The 20,242-nt window shown below is 41.7% G+C and overlaps 1 protein-coding gene across 1 annotated transcript in view; it reads right to left on the minus strand.

Moving 5' to 3' along the window:
* Window positions 1-20,242, minus strand: part of DNAH10 (dynein axonemal heavy chain 10) — a 198,176-nt gene that overhangs the window by 164,379 nt on the left and 13,555 nt on the right. Inside the window, exons 7-14 of the mRNA XM_075833733.1 lie at window positions 20,001-20,158; window positions 17,100-17,330; window positions 16,824-17,014; window positions 16,499-16,697; window positions 14,740-14,934; window positions 14,477-14,647; window positions 5,091-5,267; window positions 4,728-4,904 (exon numbers count right to left, since the gene is read on the minus strand). Coding sequence (XP_075689848.1) covers window positions 4,728-4,904; window positions 5,091-5,267; window positions 14,477-14,647; window positions 14,740-14,934; window positions 16,499-16,697; window positions 16,824-17,014; window positions 17,100-17,330; window positions 20,001-20,158 — 1,499 coding nt within the window. The remainder of the gene's footprint in view (window positions 1-4,727; window positions 4,905-5,090; window positions 5,268-14,476; window positions 14,648-14,739; window positions 14,935-16,498; window positions 16,698-16,823; window positions 17,015-17,099; window positions 17,331-20,000; window positions 20,159-20,242) is intronic.

Raw genomic sequence — 20,242 nt, forward strand, 5'->3', positions numbered from 1 at the left:
ATACGCTGGTGCTGAGTCTTTTGCACTGGTGAACGGTTGGACTGGAACCCCCTTTGAGGTTGGGTCTGGTGTCTGCCAGGGTTGTCCCTTAAGCCCCTTGCTGTATGTTTTCGCGATCGACCCCTTTCTTAGGCGGCTCGATCGTGGGCCATTGGCGGGGGTGGGGATGGACTTGGAGGAGCCGGAAGCCACTCAGAGGGTGGTTGCGTACGCGGATGACGTCACTATCTTTGTCTCCTCGAGAGGGGAGGCAGAGTGGGTGATGTCAGAAGTTGAGCGCTACTCACGGGCATCTGGGTCCAGGATCAACCGGTACAAGTGTGAAAGTCTCTGGCTGGGGGGAGGGGATCCTAGTTTTGATCTCCCGGACACCCTCCCAGAGCCCAAAGGGTCTGCTAAAATCTTAGGCATTGAATTTGGCCCGGGTGATTACCCCAAGAAAAACTGGGAAGGTAGGCTATCAATAGCTGCCCAGAAGGTTGGCCAATGGAAGGGATGGTCTTTGTCCCTTAGGGAAAGGGTTCACCTGGCCAAGGCTTACCTGATGCCCATGTTGCTCTACCTTGGCAGCGTGTGCATGTTGCCAGAGCCTCTCTGGACTCGGGTCTATAGCCTGTTCTTCCAACTGTTATGGGGAAACAGGCTTAACCTAATCAAGAGGGAGGTTACTTACCTACCGAGGAAACTAGGTGGGTTAGGTATGGTTAACCCAGTGGTGTTTCTAGTAAACACCTTCATTAAAATTAATTTGGCGAACCTCTTTGAAAGAGAAAGGGCTCCTCTGTGGATATCCTCCTGCAGGGGATGGTTTCGGCCTTTCTTCCAGGAATGGGAGACAGGAGGCCAAGCGAAAGACCTACGTGTACCCCATGGGCACCTCCCGGCTTATGCCGCCCCGGTTCTGAAGGTTGTTAGTCGGTGGGGTCTGGAGGCGAGGGAGATCAAGACCATGTCGAGAAAATTTCTTGACAGAAAGGTCTTGTTGACCTGCTTCCAGAAGCCCCTGGCGCTCAGGGACTGCCCAAGTAGCGACCTCGGGGTGGGATTAAAACTTTTAAACTCTGTGAGGATTCCCCAGAAGTTTTGGGATCTGGCTTGGCGCTGCTTCCATGGGAGGCTGTATGTAAGGGGCAATCTGAAGTTCAGAAACTCCGATGAAAGAGGTTGTCCTCGGGAGGAGTGCGATGACACGCTGGAAAGCATGGACCATTTCTTGCTTCAGTGTCCCTTCAATGCAGAGGTTTACAAACGGGTGGGTGCCTCCATCGGTTGGCCCGGTCTGACCAACCTCTCCTACGCTGGTTGGGCCTATGGGGCATTCGGAGACCTGGGTGGAAGGGATCATTGCACTTCTTTTTTAGTTAGTTTAGTGATCAGGTATTTCACGTGGAACGCACGGTGCTTAGTATCGACTCAGTGTAAAATCCTCCTGGAGGACGAGGTGTGTAGGAATATCATGGGTGACCTGGTGAAGGTCCGGTCTCTGGAGGTTGAGAAACTGGGTGCATCCAAGGCCTCTCGACTTTGGAGGGGCTTCAATTTTAGGGTGCCCTAGGTGGAACCAACCTTCAGGGGGAGGGGAGGGAGTGCCCCTGGGTATTAGACTGGAGGTGGGGGTCTGCACCTGGCCATGACACCGGGAAATAGCGATAGGGACAGAATGAGAGACAGCAGGAGGGACAGATTAGTTTATAAAGTAATAAGGGATAGAGATAGGGCAAGCAGGATAGGTTTAGCGATAGGGACCGGGGTGGTGGTTGGGGGTTGGCTTTGGCCTCTGGGCTGGTGCTCTAGGGGGGCTTTCCTCTCTCTCTCTCCTCTGGTGATGGGCTGAGTAAGCACAAGTAGGTTTTTGTTTTGAGCTTTTTGGAGACAGAAAAAGGGCTTACAAGCAGCCAAACTTAGGTTTTCGGGTTTATGTATACAGTATGATATTTTGTTATAGTTATGTGTCGGTATGATTATATGGTGTATAGGTGTATGCATGGGTTTGTGTGAATGTTTAGGTAAGATGGGCAGTAGATAGGTGGGGTGGGGGGCCTGGGGGTGTGCCCAGCCCCGATTCTGGACTACGTGGACGTGAGGAGGACATGAGATGTGGGATCGGGCTGGGTGGGTGATGTGTTGGGTGGTGGGGGCCAGCATCTGAACTATGCGGACATGGAAGGACATGAGGCGTGATGCTGGTTGGGGGAGGTGATGGCAGAGTTAGTATGTACAGGGTTAGGTATGAATGTGGATATGTTAATAAAATAAAAAAATGGAAAAAAATATATATTAAAAAAAAAAAAAAAAAAATTAGAAAAAAAAATTGGAGAGAAAAAAAAATAAAAAATAAAAAAAATAAAAAAAAAATCAATTTCTTTTTTTTGGGGGATTTGTTTGTGGTTTTCTTTTTTTTTATTTTCATTTACATGGTGCACTGAAGTAAGTGCACCATGGGATGGTAACTTTTATTTTTATTATTATTATTATTTTGTTTATATTATTATTATTGTTATTATTATTTATTTTGTTTTATATATGTGGTATTTTTTTTTAGGGGGCCATTGGTTGGCACATGCTTTTTAAGAATATGTTCTAATAAGTATGTTGTATATAATGTTATAGTTATGTTTTCTTGGGGTTGGGGGGTATAGGTGTGTGTATGAATGAGTGTGGGATTATAGTTATGTATGCATGGGGATTTATGTAAGAAGGGCCAGGCTGGGTAAAATGCGATGCACAGAAATGTTCATAAGATTTGTTTTGTTGTGATTGTTTTTTAAGTGCCGTTTATTTTGTAATGTTTTATATTTTTCTATTAAAAGAGTACCAGAGAAACGCAACTCAATATTTATTGCCCAGGTTCTGCAGTCTTAGAAAATATCCCACATGTGGCCCTAGTGAGCTTATGGACTGAAGCACCGGACTCAGAAGCAAAGGAGCACCTAGTGCATTTTGGGGCCTCCTTTTTATTAGAATATATTTTAGGCACCATGTCAGGTTTGAAGGGCTCTTGCGGTGCCAAAACAGTGGAAATCCCCCAAAATTGACCCCATTTGGAAAACTACACCCCTCAAGGAAATTATCTAGGTGTATAGTGAGCATTTTGACCCCACAGGTTTATTACAGAAATTATTGGAAGTAGGCTGTGAAAATTAAAATCTACATTTTTTCAAATACAATGTAGGTTTAGCAAATTTTTTCTCATTTCCACAAGGACTAAAGGAGAAAATGCACAGCAACATTTGTAAAGCAATTTCTCCCGAGTAAAACAATACCCCACATATGGTCATAAATGGCTGTTTGGACAAAGAGCAGGGCTTAGAATGGGAAGAGCGCCATTTTGCTTTTGGAGCTCAAACTTAGTAGGAATGGTTTGCGGAGGCCATGTTGCATTTGCAAAGCCCCCGAGGGGACAAAACAGTGGAAACCCCCACAAGGGACCCCATTTTGGAAACTACACCCCTTGAGGAAATTATCTAGGGGTATAGTCAGCATTTTGACCCCACAGGTTTTTTGCAGAAATTATTGGAAGTAGGCCGTGGAAATGAAAATCTACATTCTTTCAAAGAAAATGTAGGTTTAGCTAATTTTTTTTCATTCCCACAAGGACTAAAGGAGAGAAAGCACCACAACATGTGTAAAGCAATTTCACCCGAGTAAAACAATACCCCACATGTGGTCATAAACCGCTGTTTGGACACACATCAGAGCTTAAAAGGGAAAGAGCGCCATTTTGGAGCTCAAATTTAGCAGTAATGGTTTGCGGAGGCCATGCCGCATTTGCAAAGCCCCTTAAGGACCAAAATAGAGAAAACGCCCGAAAACTAACTTTATTTAGGAAACTACACCCCTTGAGGAATTCATCTAGGGGTGTAGTGAGCATTTTGACGCCACAGGTGTTTCATAGATTTTATTAGAATTGGGGACTTGAAGGTCCAACTGTCAGATTTTTTTTTCTAATACATTGCACCACCTATGTAGTGCAATGTATTCGATCTGTCAGTCACTCACTGACAGCAAGCCGACTGGGCTTTGCCTCCAGTGGGGGCCTAATCGGCTTCCGTAATGGCAGAGCAGGACGCCATTGTTAGGCCTCCTGTTGCCATAGCAACAGTCGACAGCCCTGCGATTGCAGGGCAGAGCTGCCGATCTGCTGCCAACCACTAAGATGCAGCAATCGCTGTATCTAAGGGGTTAATGGCAGGAATCGGAGCAAGCTCTGGTTCCTGCCATTACAGGTTGATGTCAGCTGTAACATACAGCTGACAACCACTGATGATGCCATCTCCTGAGCCATCTTGCCGACGGCTACGGAAGCTTTTTAGGCCCCACCTCCGGGAGGGGCCTGCAAGGTTTCCGTACTAGGCAGACCGGGAGGCCATTTTTTGGCCTTCAGTAGCCATTGCAGCCACCGACACGCCGGCAATTTCATTGCTGGGGTGCAGATGAACTGCAAACACCTTAAATGCAGCGATCGCTTTTGACCGCTGCCGTTAAGGGGTTAATGGCGGGGATCAAAGCTAACTTCGGTCCCCGCCATTACAGCAGGGTGTCAGCTGTAAGATAGGGGGATGCTGGCACTGACTCAGCTTCTGAGCCGGTGCCATCCATTTGTCTTAAGTATACGACAATTTGTGGGAAACACTGGCTTTCCATGACATACTTACAACAAATGTCTGGAAAGGGTTAATAAATGTATATGTATGCTATGAAGAATCAGGCAAGCATTGTGCATTTACCATTTCAGCAAGAGATATGTTGGTGTGGTTAAGAAGACCAGGTATATGCATGTTGACAAGTAAACTTCTTTTCAGAAGTGATGGCAGAATCTGATCAGTGCTCTCTTTCCAAGCCTCGTATTTCTTGTCCTCATACTCCTTCATTCTTCTGGCCACTTCCAAATATTTTGCCTTTGCCTAAGTAAAAATAAACAAAAAAACAGTCTGACTTCTCCAACATCCATGTATGCTATGATGAAATGGTGTAAACCCATAGGTTTTCCTAATGACAAAAACTCCATGACTACAACTCCCAATGCTCTAGGCCTAAGTCACATACTGGTAGATTGTTCCACAGAGTGACGCACACATTTTAAAGCTTACCATTTTTCCTTGTTCACTTGCTAACATCTCTTCCATTTCCAGAAACCGAACAATTGTGTGTTTGATTCTGTGGAAAAGTGACCTTTCCCAATATATTGCCCCAGCCACTGGAGGATGATTCTTGTACAAAGGAGGAGTATCCAGGTTTTTCATGAAGAGCTTGTTTACTATGTCAACCTGCAACGCAAAATAAAAAGTAAATTCAGATTACAGTAAAAAAAAAAAAAGGCTAGACTAATGTGGTTACGTTTGGGCTTGGGCTTACAGTGTACCTGACTTTTCAGGTGACATTTCTGAATAAGCTGTCATATATGTGTAAATGAGGAATAACACTATTTCTGGCCATTATATGACTTGTATCTGGAATTATTTAGCAGTTTTCCGCCTTGCAGGCTATCTCTCTAATTTTTAGTTGTTTCCAAGCTAGTGGGCGGAGCCTAAGTGCTATCATGTCTGCCATACACTGCGCACATATAGAAAAGGAGAATCCTGATCTCCTCTTTTCTAATTGGAGGCGGATTTCACTTGACAACAGGCGGTGGAGAGCATATTACAAGAAGGGAGAAAAACAGTGGCCGTAACGTCACACAGAATTTGCATGGATAAAACAACTAAATTTTAACAGTAAGTAAATGACAACGTTGTTTTATATCAGGTATACTATTAGAATAGGGTAAGTTGTTTTATATCAGGTATACTATTAGAATAGGGTAAGTTGTTTTATATCAGGTATACTATTAGAAAAGGGTAAGTTGTTTTATATCAGGTATACTATTAGAATAGAGTAAGTTGTTTTATATCAGGTATACTATTAGAATAGAGTAAGTTGTTTTATATCAGGTATACTATTAGAATAGGGTAAGTTGGGGGCGTGTCCTGGGAGCCGATGGAGTAAGTCGCACAGTCAGGAGCTCCTCTGATCACCGGCCTTAATCAAGCGGTTTCTACTCGGTGCAGCCTCCCAAGACTTACCGATGATGGTGAGACGATCAGCCAAGAAGCTGGAGACTAAACCGGCATCCTCCGGAGCCCAGAGGGGCGGCACCTTGGATGCCTTCTTCTCGGACTTACCGACGGGACAGGCGCCATTACCTGCGATCTTGCACGAGGAGGCGTCACACTCCTCCAGATGCCCATCGGACATGGAGGATCAGGATGTGGCCATCTCACAGCCGCTGGTAGCCGGAGAGGCAACACACCCTGAGGTGGATATTCAGGAGGAGAACGGAGAGGGATGGCCGCCATCTTCTGAGCCAGCCTCCATCCCACACGTGGCTGAAGAGGGGTCAGAGACGCCATATTCCGCGGAGCCACCCTCCCCCACAAGAAGGAATCTACAGGTCAGTGACTTAACACTACGGGTTAGGGAAGACCTGCTACCCCCTAAGCCACCGTTACCCTGCAGACATGACGTTTCCACGTCTAAGCGACTTAGAGGCCTAAGCAAAACAGAGAGAGACCCTGAGATGGAGACGCTCTCTATATCGGGTCATATACCGCCATGTGCTCAAGATGCGGATTTGCAGCCGTGGCTTTCATCCTCTGATTCTGAGAGTCCTGCTCCCAAACGTCAGGAATGGCAGTCGTTTCTAAGGCAGCTTCCTACCCGAGATGATTTTAAGTCGCTTATAGCGGAGGTGAAAGATACCTGCAATGCGGCCATTGCAACAGTCAGGCAAGACATACAGAAAATGTCCCACAGAGTGGAGTCATTGGAAGACGACCACGATTGCACTCGCCAGTACGTATCTCGGCTTCAAACCACAGTAGTGGCACAACATGCTGCTCTTTCTGATTATCAAAAGCACTTATAAGATCTAGATAATAGAGGCAGAAGACCAGAGTTCGGGGTGTACCTGAAGCTACTCAAGATGAAAATCTGAAGGAACTACTGGCGGCCATTTTTAATAAGGTTCTAGATGCTCCCGCTGATCATACTATCAAGTTAGATAGGGCTCACAGAGCTCTCAGACCCAAAGGAGCTTCGCCGTTACCGTGCGATATTATTTGCTGTGTGACTGATTACGAGCTGAAGGAAACCATTATGAATAAAGCTAGAGCCCACCGTTTTATTCAGCACAAAGGATCCAATGTCCAACTACTACCTGACCTATCCTGGATCACGCTACACAGGCGTAGACAACTACGCCCTTTACTTGCTACACTAAGAGAAAATAATATCCTGTACCGATGGGGATTCCCGTTCAGTCTCACAGCCAGACAAGACGGCCGTTCAGCGGTTCTAAGAACATCTTCTGATATTCAAGCTTTTTGTGACATCCTGGACATTCCAGTCCCGAAACTGCCTGAATGGGAACTTTCTCCGCCACCACCCCCACCATCACCTGTTTGGCAAAAGGTTTCTTCACAGAGGAAGGCTGTGAATCAGCGAGGCTTCATGTCTGAACGCGGACCCAAGCCACCATTTCAGCGTTAATGTATTGAACTGGGGAGGCTCATACTCTTTCTTACATGTTTACATGCTTAGACCGCATTGATAGTTCATTGTATGCAAAAAAAAAAAAAAAAAAAAAGGGGTTCTTTGTGCCCTGTTTTTCTTTTTTATAGGCTGTAGAGGAGTTTCGTTTGTACAGAATGTACAGAATTGGTTTCTCCCAGTTACTGGGGCTGATGGCTGTGTTGCTGATAGATTTGGCTCCCAGTGATTCTTCTCCCTTATGGAGACGGTATACCCTCCTAGTGCATTTGATGCATCTAGGGGTCGAATCGATACCTATATATGAGAATTTTACTAATATGCTGGTCTTCATATGGAATCTAGATTCCATTCATTGTCGTTTAATCGACTTTATACTACAAGTATGTTTTCTGTTATATTTTCTGTCTGTAGCTGTCTGTCCATGTCTCCCCCACCCTTCCCCCTCTTTCCTTCCCCTTACTTCCATGAATAGGAGATCTGGTTTGTGGACTGAGAACATCTTACTGATGTGGCGAATTTTCTTCCGGACACCACAATCTACGCACAGATTGGTGGACCATCTGGGTATGTTGATCATATTTGCCTTACTGCCTAAAGAACTGTCAAGGCGCGTATAGTATCTTTGAATGTTAAGGGCTTAAATTCTAATGTTAAGAGGCGTCTAGCACTTCGAGAGTTGAGGCACTTGAGAGCAGATATCGCCTTCCTACAAGAGACGCACCATGACAGTTCGGGATCGTTCAAATTTGCACTACCTCATTTTCCTACTGCATATACGGCCGTGCAATCTAAGAAAAGGGCTGGGGTGGCTATTTTAATATCAAGGGATTGTCCATTACAAGTAACGAGATCAATTGTTGACCCACAGGGGAGATATGTCATCCTCGCAGGGACCCTGAAAGGTGTCCCGATCACTCTATGCAATCTATATGCACCAAATACGTTACAAATCACTTTTTTCGAGAGAGTTTTTGCTAAAATTTCCCGTCTACTGCCAACTACTTTGTTTATAGGTGGGGACTTTAACCTTCCCTTTTCAGAAAGCATGGACAGACACTCGCTTAGTTTCCCTTCTCTGCCCATGGATCTACGTCACCGCGCTTCGACATTTCGACGTTTGATTCGCAAATACAATCTCTATGATCTATGGCGAATCTCAAATCCGTCGGCTAAACAATATACTTTCTACTCACACCCACATAAAACTCATACTCGGATAGACCTATTCCTTGGCAACGTACCAGGACTTCGTTCAACCTCATCGGCTGAAGTAGGGGCTATTACATGGTCGGATCATGCTCCAATTATGTTGGACTTACAGTCTGACTTACGAACGACCCGGATATGTCACTGGAGGTTGAACGAACGACTGATTAAATCCCCGGAGCATAGGGAGACACTTAAAAAGCACATTGATTCTTATTTTGCCCTTAATAAGGATTCAGTCCCTTCGTTGGCCACAATTTGGGAAGCACACAAAGCGGTTCTTAGAGGGCAATGTATCTCCCTTTCCTCTCACATCAAGCGGGACAAAACACAGCAGCGATTAGAGCTAACGACGACTCTTACTAAACTAGAACGTAAAATGACCCTCTATCCGTCGACGTCTACTCTTCGACAAATCATTGCCACGCGAGGAAAATTAAAAGACCTTTCTATTGCTAATGTAGAGAAGATGCTTTTATATACTAAACAAAGATACTACGAGAGAGGGAATAAGGCACACTCACTACTTGCTGCTCAGCTAAGAGACAAAAAGGCTCAATCGACCCCATCTGCTCTCCGGGATGCAGGAGGTCAATTGATCTATGATCCTAATCTACAGGCGGACATGTTTTACCAATATTACTCAAAGTTATACTCTCTCACATCTCAGCTCCCTACAGACCCCTACACACGGGATCAGCAATTGATGGAATACTTAAAGTCCTGCCCCCTTCCCACTATCGCTTCAGACGATGGCCTTATGCTCAATGCCCCCATCACAGAAGAGGAATTACAGACTACTATACAAGAATTACCTAACGGAAAATCCCCAGGGCCTGACGGATTCCCATATCTATACTATAAGGTCCTTAAAGATATATTAACACCACACCTAGTAGCCCTTTTTAATTCCTTTCTGTCAGGGGCTGACATCCCCCCCTCCATGCTTCATTCTTTCATCACGGTTATTCCCAAGCCAGGGAAGGACCAGTCTGATTGTTCCAACTATCGGCCAATTTCTTTGTTGAATGCAGATCTCAAAATATTTACTAAAATTTTGGCCAATAGACTTGGCACATTGCTCCTGGGCTTGATTCATAAAGATCAAGTGGGCTTTGTTATGCATAGACAGGCAGGAGACAACACTAGACGGACCATTGATTTGGTAGATGCTCTTAATAAAACAAACTCTCCTGGCTTACTCCTCAGCCTGGACGCTGAAAAAGCCTTTGACCGATTGGACTGGTCCTTCCTTTTTGCTACACTGAGAACGGTAGGCATCTCAGGTCCCCTTCTTACCGCTTTACATTCGTTATATACCTCACCAAATGCAGTGGTTAAGTTACCTCACGCGACTTCCAAACGATTTAACATTTCCAACGGGACTCGTCAAGGTTGCCCCCTTTCCCCCCTGCTCTATGTGCTATGCATAGAACCTCTAGCTGCCCGTATCAGGAGTAATCCAGATATCCAAGGCTTTTTAGTGCGGGATCGGGAATTTAAGATCTCCTTATTTGCAGATGATGTCCTCCTGACTCTACGCAACCCACAAATTACTCTGCCAAACTTACATGCAATACTGAATGAATATATTCTACACTCGGGATATAAGCTTAATAATTCTAATACGGAAGCCCTGCCACTTAATATTCCCCCACAGCTCGCGTCGACATTACAAACAGCATTTAAATACACATGGAAGGAAGAGGCGATCAAATACTTAGGGGTTCAGATCACCCGCACATATGCCTCCCTCTATAAAAGTAACTTCTCCCCCTTCTTTCAAGAAATGAATACACTACTGTCTAAATGGTCTTCCCTCTCGCTGTCCTTCTTTGGTAGAATATCTGCAGTTAAAATGACTATTTTGCCAAAGTATTTGTACCTTTTGGAGACCCTCCCAGTGCCTATACCACGTAGCGAAATTCGTAAGTTTCAATCAGCTTTATTGAAATACATTTGGGCAGGGAAACGCCACAGAATACCAAAATCAGTTCTACTTTCTACCACTGCATTAGGAGGTCTGGCTGTCCCTGATGTATATCGATACTATTTAGCTGTGCATCTACATAGAATTCCTGGCTGGACTTCAAGGTGGGCATATACTAAATGGGCAGAGATTGAGAAGTTATGGATCGCTCCCATTCACCCGAATTCGCTGCTGTGGTCTGGGAAGGTGGAGGCGTGGCCAAAATCCCTACTAGGTCCCATGTTGTTCACTAAGAACATATGGAAGCTAGCTAAAGCCTTATATCCCCTGGCCTCTCCCAAATCACCAATGACCTCTTTTTTTATTTAACCCGGCCCTACCTGATGGGCTCACTGCGAGGGTGACTAAATCATGGGCACAAGCTGGATTGTTTTATTTTGCGGATATATTGGACCCATGTTCGAGAACGGTATTACCGTTCTCGACGCTGCATTCTAAATATAACTTACCGCCCAACACATACTTTAGTTACCTACAGATCACCCACTATGCCAATTCTTTTCCTGGTGATAGTAGTTTCTCTAAACCTACGCCCTTTGAAATTCTTTGCAAGACTATCACCTCCACTAGTGGTCTAATCTCTGACATATACAGTATTCTCTCATCTCCAGGAGGTAATGAGAATCCCAAACATAGCTATATGACTAAGTGGGAGACTTATATGGAGAGGGAGATTCCCCTGTCGCTGTGGCAAATCATATGGTCGCAAGCTGCGAAGTCCTCTCTGTGTGCTGCCTATAGGGAGAACCAATATAAAATTCTGATGTATTGGTATCATACCCCGGACTTTCTCCATCACATATATCCTCTTGTTTCGGATAGATGTTGGAGGTGCTGCAGCGAGAGGGGGACGCTTCCTCATATCTTCTGGGACTGCCGTCTGATTCGCTCCTTCTGGAGGGAGGTTGCGGGACTACTTCAGACACTGCTGGGGGTCTATGTTCCATTGTCTGCGCTGACTTTTCTGCTTAATGTACCGCCGAAAGGGCTCCGTAAGGTCTCCTCTAGACTATTATTACATGTGCTTACTGCAGCTAAGTGTCTCATTGCGGCTCGGTGGAAGAGAACTGATCCCCCTGTAGTAGCTGACTTATATTCTAGAATAAGGGAGGTCAGAAGAATGGAGTCGTTGACAGCCTCTATGAACAATAGCCTGACACGCTTCCATGAAGTCTGGTCACCATGGGATGTATTTGATTCATCTAGACCGCCCTGAGCACATAACACTAGTTCAAACCTCGTACTGATTCACTCAGATCAAGCCAGGATATCTCTTTGCCTTTTCTTCCCTCCCCCTTCTATTGTCCTGTCGTATATGTTGTAGGTGTTAACTAGTTTTCTTTTTATGTCTTTCTTTTTATGACTTCTATGAAAGCAGAGTCTATGTGACTGATAGAAAAAGAAGGGGCCCACATATTACCGAATTACTTGTTATTGGTAGGACTGATTGTCCCTATGAGGTTCAATGTAGAATGTACGATATTCTTGATATGCACCATGTTATACCTCCATATTACCCCTGTCACGGCTTATACTCTGTATTATATTGTATTGATACCATGTATGTTTTGTTTATACGAAAAATAAAAATATATAATTCAAAAAAAAAAAAAGAATAGGGTAAGTTGTTTTATATCAGGTATACTATTAGAATAGGGTAAGTTGTTTTATATCAGGTATACTATTAGAATAGGGTAAGTTGTTTTATATCAGGTATACTATTAGAATAGGGTAAGTTGTTTTATATCAGGTATACTATTAGAATAGGGTAAGTTGTTTTATATCAGGTATACTATTAGAATAGGGTAAGTTGTTTTATATCAGGTATACTATTAGAATAGGGTAAGTTGTTTTATATCAGGTATACTATTAGAATAGGGTAAGTTGTTTTATATCAGGTATACTATTAGAATTGGGTAAGTTGTTTTATATCAGGTATACTATTAGAATAGAGTAAGTTGTTTTATATCAGGTATACTATTAGAATAGTAAGTCATTTTATATCAGGTATACTATTAGAATAGAGTAAGTTGTTTTATATCAGGTATACTAGTAGAATAGGGTAAGTTGTTTTATATCAGGTATACTATTAGAATAGGGTAAGTTGTTTTATATCAGGTATACTATTAAAATAGGGTAAGTTGTTTTATATCAGGTATACTAGTAGAATAGGGTAAGTTGTTTTATATCAGGTATACTATTAGAATAGGGTAAGTTGTTTTATATCAGGTATACTATTAGAATAGGGTAAGTTGTTTTATATCAGGTATACTATTAGAATAGGGTAAGTTGTTTTATATCAGGTATACTATTAGAATAGGGTAAGTTGTTTTACATCAGGTATACTATTAGAATAGGGTAAGTTGTTTTATATCAGGTATACTATTAGAATAGGGTAAGTTGTTTTATATCAGGTATACTATTAGAATAGAGTAAGTTGTTTTATATCAGGTATACTATTAGAATAGGGTAAGTTGTTTTATATCAGGTATACTATTAGAATAGGGTAAGTTGTTTTATATCAGGTATACTATTAGAATAGGGTAAGTTGTTTTATATCAGGTATACTATTAGAATAGAGTAAGTTGTTTTATATCAGGTATACTATTAGAATAGGGTAAGTTGTTTGAAAAGTTAGTGTCCATTTAGGCTGGCCATACACATAAGAGCAAATTCGGCCAAGCCCTGTGATTTGGGCGGAATCCCAACTGTCTAAAGAATATGTAAACTGCACAGTACAAGAATTAACAATCATAATAAAGGAAGTAAAGGTGGTTTAAGCCATATAGATTATTAATGCGTATCTTACGATAGTTGTAACATATAAATGTGTGCCAGTGATCGCTTTTTAATTTACGATTTTCAAGGAAATCACTAGGCAAAATTATTGTACATGCTCATTAGATGAAACTATTAGGAAAATCTTTCTTAGGCCGGATTCACATGAGCGTGTGTGCAAAAGGTCCGCAAAAGCTCCGTGTGTCATCAACATATGATGCGTGGCTGCGTGATTTTCGCACAGCCTCCATCATTATGACACTTTGTTTTTATGTTTGTAAACAGAAAAGCGTGTGGTGCTTTTCTGTTTTCATTCATAGTTTTGACTACTGTAGCGCGCATCACACGCGGCACACGGAAGTGCGTTGGTGTGCCGTGCGCTGTTTTCACGCACCCATTGACTTCAATGGGTGCGTGATACACGAAAAACGGGCAAATATAGGACATGTCGTGAGTTTTACACAGCTGACATACGCTGCGTGAAAATCACTGACAGTCTGAACGGCCCCATTGACTAACATAGGTCCGTGCAACGGACGTGGCATGGACGTATTATACGTTCATCTGAATAAGCCTTTACTCTTATTTGCCTATTCCGGAATTTAAAAAAAGTGCATGCTCCTTTCTTGCCCAATCCTCTCTTAAGCTATGTTCACACTGAGTTTTTTTAGATGTTTTTTTGACATGGAAACCATTCCGAAAAATGCGTCAAAAAGCTTCCGAAACTGCCTCACATTGATTTCAGGCAGGTCAAAATCCGGCTCAAAATTCCATCTGATTTTTCTGCCTGCAAAAAAACTCTCTGTGAACATACCTTTATAGAGTTGATTGTGGCAGAACGTGGGCATATGTTTTATTCACCTGGTAGGTTATTTAAGCAAAGTGTATCAGGAGAGGTAAAAGTGAACTAAAAAATAACTAAGATTATGTTGCTGCAGTGCTCGGTATTTCAACAACGATATGGCTCCTTACCTCTTTACAATACTGCTCCAGGATAGCATTAAATTTCATCATCATCTGCTTGTTGACGGCTTCTCGAGAGCGAATGTGCTTAAACTTCAACAGCATGTCAAACGCAGCCTCAGCTGAGCGAAGAGTTTTAAATGATTCATCAATGAAATTGATGGCTTCTCCTTCAATGGCCTGTTTATATTTTACATAATAGAAACATATCAGCACATAACATTTACATTCAGAGTCTAAATGACCACAGAATATCAACTCCTTTCATTTACCTGGACGTCATTTTTAAAGTCATCTATGACAAGTTTCCACTGCTGGGCATATTTTATATTGAAGGGATCAAAAGACAGGGCTTCCATTGGTTTGATAAGACCATCAACCCTATGCAAAACGTCATCAATACGTTTGGGATCTCCAGTGACAGCTTTTAATTCTGACCCAAAAATGTTGTAAAACTCTTCTAGAACCTGTGTATTAGAATGGGAAAAAGTAAAGGTGTTGTCAATGCCCTTAAAGCAATAAAATGTTATATTAGAATGCAGCAGGTTGTCAGCCATCCAGAAAGATGAAAATCTGTTCGGTTTTTGTGCATTGCGTTTTCTTTTGAAAATTGGAAGTCTCACCCTATCACTTAAATGTACAGTAGTTTCCTTCTGGGAAAGTAAGTAATTGCAAGTGCCAGCTTCCCGCATGGCAACTCGGCTTTCAGCAGGCCTTAGCAGCTTCCGCCCCCCCCTGGAAACTCGGCACTGCACGCCTAAAATTCTATAAATCTGGGTGGCCGACTGTTGCAGTAATTCCACCAGTACCTCAGGAACAACAGGCCCTCTTACGAGTTCAAGAGGGGGGTATCTCTCTGATCATCAGAAACCGCCCAACCTTTGGCACCAAGATGATCACTCTTTGATACCATCTGGTGGGGCCCCACTCTCCTCTCCAAGATGCGCGACTGCGTGCCTATGCTTGCGCCTCTCGGAGGCCTCTTCTCTACAGTACCTGGAACCTCCCACAACATGGTGTCTAGAAATAACACTGCCTGGAGCCCATAATACTCATTACACAAAGAGGTTACCTTGCAATTAAAGATTTTTGTCCTAGAGGAATTCATCGCCACCTGTTCACACCGAAACACATATTCAATTACAGTCTTTACCCCTCTTACACACACACATGCCGAGTGCTTACAAATAGCTGAATGGCTGCATCTAACACAGCTGCTAATTTATGCTGGTATTTTGTGCATTCAGTGTTTTAAGATCTTTTTACTTGTGTGGAATAACTAGTCCCCTGGGCGCTGTTTCTTGCAGTTCCTCTCTCTCTCTCTTGAGCCTAGGCCTACAAAAAGTGTTGTAGGCCTAGGCCCAAGAGAGAGAGAAACTACATGAAGTAGCACACACGGTTATTCACACGGTTATTCCACACCAGTAAAAAGAACTTCAACTTGACAAGCATCAACCCGGTTAGGACGGCAGAAGCTTCCGTTACATGTAGAAAAGGGTGTCGTGTTCTAAACACATCCTGACCAGTTGAGCAGCCCCCTTTTAGATACTTAGTGCTTGTTTGGATCAGATGATACACAACGGTTTTTGTGTTTTTTTATAGTATTTATCTGACTCATTCAGTGTGTTGTCACAGACCTGTTTATATAGATGCAGCAGAGACCAGACAGGGTGAAATACTGACAAAACTGACAATACTCCCTCCAAACGCACAATATAATAATTTTGTGAAAAAGCCAATTAATTTTTTGGGGGAAACTGTAGAAGGAATCCAGAGCAGAGGTAAAACTGTCAAATACAGTATGATCCTATATAACATTCCATATTGTAAAAAAGGTGCCATCCATATGAACATTTCTACTTCCATAGCTCAGTAGCTTGCCTCTATCAAATGGAAAACCCGGAAATACCCAATATGTTTTGTTACATGCTTTAAAACATTTGTTAACTTTTTTTTTCTAATTAAGACAAGTATTTTTAGAATCCACTAATGTTTCATTTAAGAAAAGAAAAATGTAAATTAAGATGGTACCTGCAAAATATTAAAGAGATCTTGGCAGATAGTGGCCAAGTAGTCGGTTTTCTCAAAGAGACGTTTTCTATCAAATTCCCAACGCTGGTCCCTGCCTGAAGCTTCAATCTTAGCGCGAACTTCAAAGTAGGAACTTTTCCATAATTCCAGTGTTCGTTTTGCCTCCAGCGTTTTGTTTTTTGCTGCTTCTCTGTTTTCTCTGAAAATCAATGTCTGATAATTACTGAAAAATTTGTGAATCTAGATTTAATTTTAAGGTAGAACTTTTACCTGCTTTATTTAATCTACGATATAACCAACCTTAGCATATTGATTAATCACCTACCGAAACAAACTGCGAATATTCAGGACTCGGCAGACTCTTTCTGCAATTTCCCAGGCAATTCTCTCCATTAACGGGACCATTCTTTCATCTTTATTGTAATGACGGGAAATGATCCACACCATTCTCAAAGCATTCATCATTGGAGGAATTGTATCCAACACTACATTAAAGCCTGTGCCGTGTGTTAAGTTCTACAAGAGAACCATAACAATTAGGAAACTGTGAGCTTCGCAGACTGTATCATACGGTTACATATGCTCCATTTAGAATACTGACCTTTAAATGCCGCTCAAGAGTGGTTAGAAATCGAACATTATCAGCAGCTTCTACGTGGTACTTTGCTAGCTCTGTTACTGTAAGATCTAGATTTTGTACTAAACCAGGATCGGCAATGGACAAAACACCTAAGACCTTCTTCACTGTGGGAAGTTTCAGCTGTTCACTAAGTGCACTTAAAGTAGCATTGCGTTCACGCCAGAAGTCAATTTCAGCCAATGGAGCCTTTCCCTGAAAACAAACAGGAAGAAGGACTTTAAAAGACCTCGAGGAGAACTTAAAAAAGATTTTACATTGCAAATGATTCGCTCTCTTTAAAATTATTGTACAGAGAAAATGTGTACAATCACCATAGGCCTTAAAGAGGGGGCTTAACCCCTTGCCTCAGCAGCCATTTTCAAAAGCAGAAACATTTTTGTTTTTGTGTCGACATAGCCGTATCAGGGCTTTTTATTTGCGGGATAAGTTGTAGTTTAAATGGCACCATTTATTGTACCATATAATGTACTAGGAGGCTTTTCAAAATTATTTTGTGGGAGAAAAAAAACCTCAGCAATTTCTCCATTGTTTTATGGGTATTGTTTTTAGGGCATTCACCGAGTAGTAAAAATTACATGTTACTTTTTTTCTGCAGATCAATACGAATACAGCGATATTAAGATTTTAGTTGTTTTTTTACTACTTTTACAAAATAAAAACAATATATAAAGAAAATGTTGTTTTGTGTCGTTGTCACTTTTAATTTTTCCGTCGATAGAGCTGTGTGAGGGCTTGTTTTCTTGCTGTAGATTTTATTGGTACAATTTTGGGGTACATACGACATTTTTATCCCATTTATTTTTGTAGCGTTCACCCTGCAGACTACATAATGTTATATTATAATAGTTCAGATTTTTAAGGATGCGGCGATACCAATTATGTTTATTTTTTATTACATTACTTTGGGGGGAAAATGAGAAAAGGTTTTTTTTTTTTTTTTTACCTTTTATATGTTTGTATATTACTAAAAACGTATTACATCTTTTTTTAGTCCCACTAGAAAACTTGAATAAGCGATCGTTGGATCACTGGTACAATACACTGCAATACTGGCAGGGCTTAATAGGCCAGGGCTTAATAGGAGGACCAAGATGGCAGACCTGGGGGCCTTTAAAAGACCTTAAAGAGGCTCTGTCACCAGATTCTCAAATCCCTATATCCTATTGCATGGGATCGGCGCTGCAATGTAGATAACAGTAACGTTTTTTGTTTTTTTTATAAGCGTTCATTTTTGCCAAGTTATGAGCTATTTTATATATATGCAAATGAGGTTTGAAATGGACAACTGGGCTTTTTTTTTCGTTATGTCCAACTGGGCGTGTATTGTGTTTTTAACTGGGCGTGTTTACGTGTATGACGCTGACCAATCAGTGACCAGTCAGCATCATATACTCCTCTACATTCATTTACACAGCAGCGATGTGCAGCCACATACACAGAGATTAATGTTACTCAAGTGTCCTGATAATGAATACACATGAAATCCAGCCTGGACGTCATGTGTATTCAGAATCCTGACACTTCTGAATCTTTTCTGTGAGACTACGGCAAGGGAAGCGAAATCTCGCGAGATTACGGAGGTAAACGAGATTTCGTTTCACTTGCTAGAAATCTCAAAGAAAAGATTCAGAAGTGTCAGGATTCTGAATACACATGACGTCCAGGCTGGATTTCATGTGTATTCATTATAAGGACACTTGATTAACGTTAATCTCTGTGTATGTGGCTGCACATCGCTGCTGTGTAAATGAATGGAGAGGAGTGTATGACGCTGACTGGTCACTGATTGGTCAGCGTCATACACGTAAACACGCCCAGTTAAAAACACAATACACGCCCAGTTGGACATAACGAAAAAAAAACGCCCAGTTGTCCATTTCAAACCTCATTTGCATATATATAAAATAGCTCATAACTTGGCCAAAAATGAACGTTTTTTTAAAAAAAAACACGTTACTGTTATCTACATTGCAGCGCCGATCCCATGCAATAGGAGATAGGGATTTGAGAATCTGGTGACAGACCCTCTTTAAGGCTGTCTTGACAAACATCAGTATCTCACAATCGCAGAGGAGACACCTCACTGTCTTAAATACCAGCTTAAATACCATGGTTCCTATTGACAAGGGGAATTGTTAATACCCAGTTGTCAATAAATTCATACATTTCTAGGAGGAGCAACAGATGTTCCAGATTCTTTATTTAATGGGCAATTCAAGTATTTATTAAAATAGACATGTCAGGAGAGGTGACTGGTCCTCTTTAAGAAACATTGCAGCTCACCTTCAACCTTAGATTTTTTCCAGTGGGACTGGTTATATTTCTCTTAATACATTCCCAGTCATAACAAAATAGAAATAAATACAGTTATAATAAATATCACAATGCCTATAATAATTAAACTGTGTATAATACTTATAACTGATGCATAATAATACTGATATCTGGTGCAAAATAAAGCTGATATATGTGATACAATACCTCGTTTATACTAGAAGGAAAACTGATATATAATAATACAGTTTCCAGTGGAATAATGTGCATAACTTCCAGTTAAAGAAACGTTCTGATATGGCACAGTCCTAGTCAAGTGGAATTAGACTTTAATCCTGATACCAAATACATTATAATTAAAAAGCTGGTATCTGTGAAATACTTTGTATAATGAAAATTCTTGAGTTAAAATAACATTGTCACCTGAAGCATTATAGATCTAAAGCTGATATGTGTTGTATGAGTATATATTATGTATAAACTCATATCTTGGGTATAATAATACTGTCCCATGTGATGTAACATGATAACACCTGAGATATTATAAACATAGAGATGGCATGTGCAGTAAACCATGTATAAACATACCTCAGGTTTCTTTTGCAGCAGTTCCTCCAGAGCTGCAGACACTTGTGCTTGCCAATTCATCACACATTGCTCAAGTTTCTCTACAGCGGCTTTATCTGCTGCCACTATGGCGGGTTCAATGTCAAGGTTTACATCTGGCATTTCTAATTTAATTTCTCCTAGTATTGAAATATAAAGAAAACACAAAATGCCAAGTAAAGATAATATGCTATTTTAAATGTCCTTTGTATGTTTGTCGAGCA

Source organism: Rhinoderma darwinii, chromosome 1 (assembly GCF_050947455.1).
Source record: "Rhinoderma darwinii isolate aRhiDar2 chromosome 1, aRhiDar2.hap1, whole genome shotgun sequence".
Taxonomy (NCBI): domain Eukaryota; kingdom Metazoa; phylum Chordata; class Amphibia; order Anura; family Rhinodermatidae; genus Rhinoderma; species Rhinoderma darwinii.